At 39.8% G+C, this 4,367-nt stretch overlaps 1 protein-coding gene across 2 annotated transcripts; it reads right to left on the reverse strand.

Moving 5' to 3' along the window:
- Positions 1 to 2,075: 2,075 nt before the first annotated feature.
- LOC308162190 (uncharacterized protein) lies at positions 2,076 to 4,094 on the reverse strand. Of its 2 annotated transcripts, XM_080536310.1 has the most exons (9): positions 3,975 to 4,094; positions 3,833 to 3,893; positions 3,705 to 3,755; positions 3,349 to 3,393; positions 3,201 to 3,265; positions 2,962 to 3,079; positions 2,686 to 2,754; positions 2,513 to 2,592; positions 2,076 to 2,251 (listed from the first exon to the last, which is right to left on the reverse strand). In XM_080536310.1, the coding sequence occupies exons 1-8, from the start codon at positions 4,019 to 4,021 to the stop codon at positions 2,563 to 2,565; spliced, it is 486 nt and encodes a 161-aa protein (XP_080392436.1). In that variant the 5' UTR covers positions 4,022 to 4,094; the 3' UTR covers positions 2,076 to 2,251; positions 2,513 to 2,562. The 2 variants fall into 2 exon arrangements, with proteins under 2 accessions (XP_080392436.1, XP_080392437.1); XM_080536311.1 differs by lacking the exon at positions 2,513 to 2,592.
- Between the last annotated feature and the right edge of the window lie 273 nt (positions 4,095 to 4,367).

A 4,367-nucleotide genomic window follows, 5' to 3' on the forward strand; every position in this document is an offset into this window, starting at 1 on the left:
CATTTCCGGGTGATGGATTTGATGCGCGCAGCGCAGATGGATACACTAGGAGTAAACCATGAATCGCCTTACTACGGCCTTACTACGGTGAAAACTACGGAAAAAAAACTAATATGTAGAGTACAGTCCTATCAATTGTTCGAAAAGGAGTAGGAAGAAGCCTGTCCTACCCCTGTTTATACTTAACAATTATGCTTACATTATATAATCCAATTAATTAATACATATATTTCAGTATCATCCGTTCTAATACTTTTTCATTAAAAATAATTTAAACCTTTTTTTAAATAGAGCAATAGAGCAATATTTCTGCTTTCCTTCATATTTTCTTCATATTTTTGACATTAGGAACAAGTTATTAGTGTGATCACGATATCCGACCTCATGTACAATCTGTACTGCAGTAAAAATGTGGAACGCCCTTCCTATAATCTTAAAGGAGTGCAAAACACTGCCCACCTTCAAAACCACTCTCAAAAAACATTTACAGGAGGCTGCAATCCGTAACTGGACCCTCTAAATCAAAAATCAGATTAAAAGACCCGAACTACCCACTGTACATACTTTGTGTTTTGTCCCCCGCCCCCACCTGTGGTGTATGTCCCCACCTGCCCTACCCGCTGTACATACCTGATGTTTTGTTGTATTGTTCTTCCCATGATGGATGTATTTTTATCTTGTAGATAGTAATAGTTATTTGTCTGTATTATCTTGTAGATAGTACTAGTTTGTTTTGTCGGTCTTACATGTAACGATGAATTGAGAATCAAGGACCCCAATTGAAATAAGCCATTGGCTTTCTTGGGTTTTTATCCTGTTAGTTGACCTTGTATGTAATATGTACTTTCATGTACCTACTTCTGCAAATCTTCTAATAAAGTTTTCAATCAATCAATCAAAATCCTCATAGCTTTTTTCTGTAGTGTAATCAATGGGTTTAAAGTGCTTTTATATTCATTTCCCCATATCTCCACACAGTAACTCAAATAGGGTAAGACAAGACAACAATATAGAGTATACAACATCCTCTGTTCCAGAATATGTTTTGCCCTGCACAATACTGCAATACTCCTTGATACTTTGGATCTAACGTATCTTATATGAGATTTCCAACAGAATTTACTGGGCTTAAAGTGCAGACTCTCAGCTTTAGGTTAAGGGTATTCACATCCAAATTGAAGGAAGGGTTTATGAATTATAGCTCTTATGTATAATAACCAAAAGTAATTAGACAATTGACTCAAAAGCTGTTTCATGGGCCAGTGTGGGCTATTTATTCCTTCATTATTTCTTTATCAATTAAGCAGGTAAAAGGTCTGAGTTGATTCCAAGTGTGGCATTTGCATTTGGAGGCTGTTGCTGTATACGCACAACATGCAGTCAACAGAGCTCTCAATGCAACTGAAACAGGCCATCCTTAGGCTGTAAAATGCACTTCAATTACATCTGGATTGTTTCATTTCAAATCCTTTGTGGTGGCATACAGAGACAAAATTATGGAAATTGTGTCACTGTCCAAATACTTCCAGACCTAACTGTATATAAATAAAAGAATGTCAATGACCCCAGGTGAGGGACTTTATTAGGTCAAACAGGTTTGAGGGGTCAGGCAAAGGACTTGGTGGAGTCAGGCAAGGGTCAGGCGATCATCGTTGTAATCCATGGAGCAGGGCAGGAACCGTGGTGCAAGGTGCTGGGCTGGAGGTGTCCATGGTGCTGAGTGCACACTGATGAGCTAAATAAAACATTCTATTTCTGATGTCAACAGCACTAGGGCTCCTTCACAAAACCCTTACTGGAATCTTCATACACTCTGTGAATTAGTCTTTACTTTCTGATGAGTCAACAGCAATAACCCCATCCAGTGCGACATGTAGATAGCATATATTTAGAATATGTAAAATGCAAACACCAGAAATGCAAGAAAGTTTATGAGGTATACCAAATGGAATTAATAACAAGTGTTACAACCCTTCTGTCTAGAGTAAAATAAGGGCCTAACAGGGTAGAGTGCAGAATGTACAGGTGTGTTGCAACACAAATGCCCCAAAAAAGTGTACAAGGGATCAAATCAATTCAAGCTTTATTTGTATAGCGCATCTCACAAGATACGACTCAATGCGCTTCAATCAAGACATCATTGCTGATTGCACTTTAGCACAAGTGCTCTTTCAACATTGTCTCTATGGTCTTTCAGCTTCCTTTTCTTCTCACATTTTCGACCATATAATGGTGAGACAGCTGCTTCTCACTGTTGAGACAAAATGTTATAAAGAAGTGATTAATAATTAATTTAAGAAACTCACATTCATCAGTGGTTGCAAACTGTCATGGAATTTGTATTAGCACTCTCCTCATGTTTCCAAAATGCATTGCAAATGCAATGCACTAACAAGTCATTGGTCACTCTTCGTTGGTGTTGAACTTGTTGAGCCCTTTCCTAAAATAATAATACAGTGCTTAACCATGTTACAATGAAAAGGTGCAGTTAAGTACTGAATGAGTCACTCACTTTCTTTCCTTGATCATTCTACCTCAAGTGTCCTGATATAAAGTGTGGTTTCACTTTCCAGGCTTCTGACATCTTTGTCCCTGGTAACAGGATACACACATAAGCATGACTATGTGTACAGCTGTGAATGGTGGATAGTATGTTTGTATGCAATAAACTTCATTCACACTAACCAATTCTTTAGGAGGAAAGCTGTAAGGCCTCTTGAAGTACGTGTGGTCCTCGTCAGTGTCCAGTGGCATCTGTACAGAGTCCACCATTATTGCCAGTATGTTTTACATGAAAGGGTTAACTACTTCAAAAAGAGATCCAGGCTGGATTCAGAATGACACAGTACCACTAAACATATTGCATGTGCCATAAAGTTGCATGGAGTATGTGTTTTAGGAGCAGTAGCCCATTCAGAAACAGGCACACGGTCATAGATACTTAGTGAGAGATGCACTGACCATGGTGTTGCTTGCATGACTCCTTTTAACACTTGAATAGGTCCTGAATACAGGTGGGACACTGTCGTGAAGGGTCGCTCTGCCTTCCTCACTAAAGTGAGCAAACTTCCTTCCATATCTGAAATTAACACACATTATCTTCACCGGAAGGTTGAATTGTAGGGCCAGGTGTTACCCCAAAGTCCTCTTGATAATAAATGTACAAATACAATTATTATTTTTGTAGCACTGCAGCATACCCTTCCAGCCCAAGGTTTTCCACCAGGACAATACACCACCACCTTCTCAGGAGAGACATGTCATCCTAAAGAAAGAGCAGTTACTCAATTTGCATTCAAAGTCTTATAGCATATTGATATAATGGGTTCTTGTTTTCTTAATACTTACAATGCTGAAGTCAAAGGTAGCCTCCATGGCGAAATACCAGGCATACTGTAATGAGAAAAGACACAAAGACAAGATTACCATGTGACAGCTTATAACTCAGTGAGAAGGTAGTCACACACATCCAATGAAATGTACATGGCTGATAACTCCATAGGAAAGTGATATGAGAGGTCTGCACACATGAATGTTCCTTAATACCTTTTATTGCACACCTTTTTATTTGCAAATGCACAAACAGAATGTTGGTCAGGACTAAGTGGTGGTCAGTCATTGTTACATACATTTACACATTTTTTTGATGGTTTTAAGGAACAATCAAGTGTGCCATATCACTTGGTGGCATTACCATAACTCACCATTATCATGAAGACACCACAGTCATTGCCACTGGTCTGCCTCGGAAGCCCCTGTACGAAGAAAAGTTAGTTAGAGAATAGTAGGTAATTATGACTATAGCTATAATATTGTAACATTCAAACAATACCTCCAAATCCAGACCAGTCTTCTCTGTCCAGGATCCCGCAACAATTTTCTCAGCAACACCCCTGGGCAACCAAGAATAAAACTAAGTCAAACAAAGAAGTACACACCTCCTACAGGAGAGAAAAAAGGAACAACATTCGTACCACTGCTGCTTCAGAACCACTTCACACCATGCAAGTCGGTCGATCATGCTTATTTGCAAAAGTTCAATGAGGAGGATTTCTCTGTGTTTCTCTTTCCTTGTGTTGGAAATGTGTCTATTTAAGTCCACTCCAGCTTTCGGGAAGCCAATCCTTTCTGAATGTTGGACAAACAATCAGTACATAATGCATGCATTGCCACAATGCCTCCTGATTGAACACAAGTCTTTAGAAATGGCAGTAACATTAGACAGGTCAGGGGACCGCCAGGACACACATCATAGGCAGGTCAGGGGACCGCCAGGACAAACATCATAGGCAGGTCAGGGGAACGTGACCGCCAGGACACACATCATAGGCAGGTCAGGGGAACGTGACCGCCAGGCAGGTCAGGGG

Source organism: Nansenia antarctica (genome assembly GCF_963989245.1).
Source record: "Nansenia antarctica genome assembly, chromosome: 7".
NCBI classification, from domain to species: Eukaryota; Metazoa; Chordata; class Actinopteri; order Argentiniformes; family Microstomatidae; genus Nansenia; species Nansenia antarctica.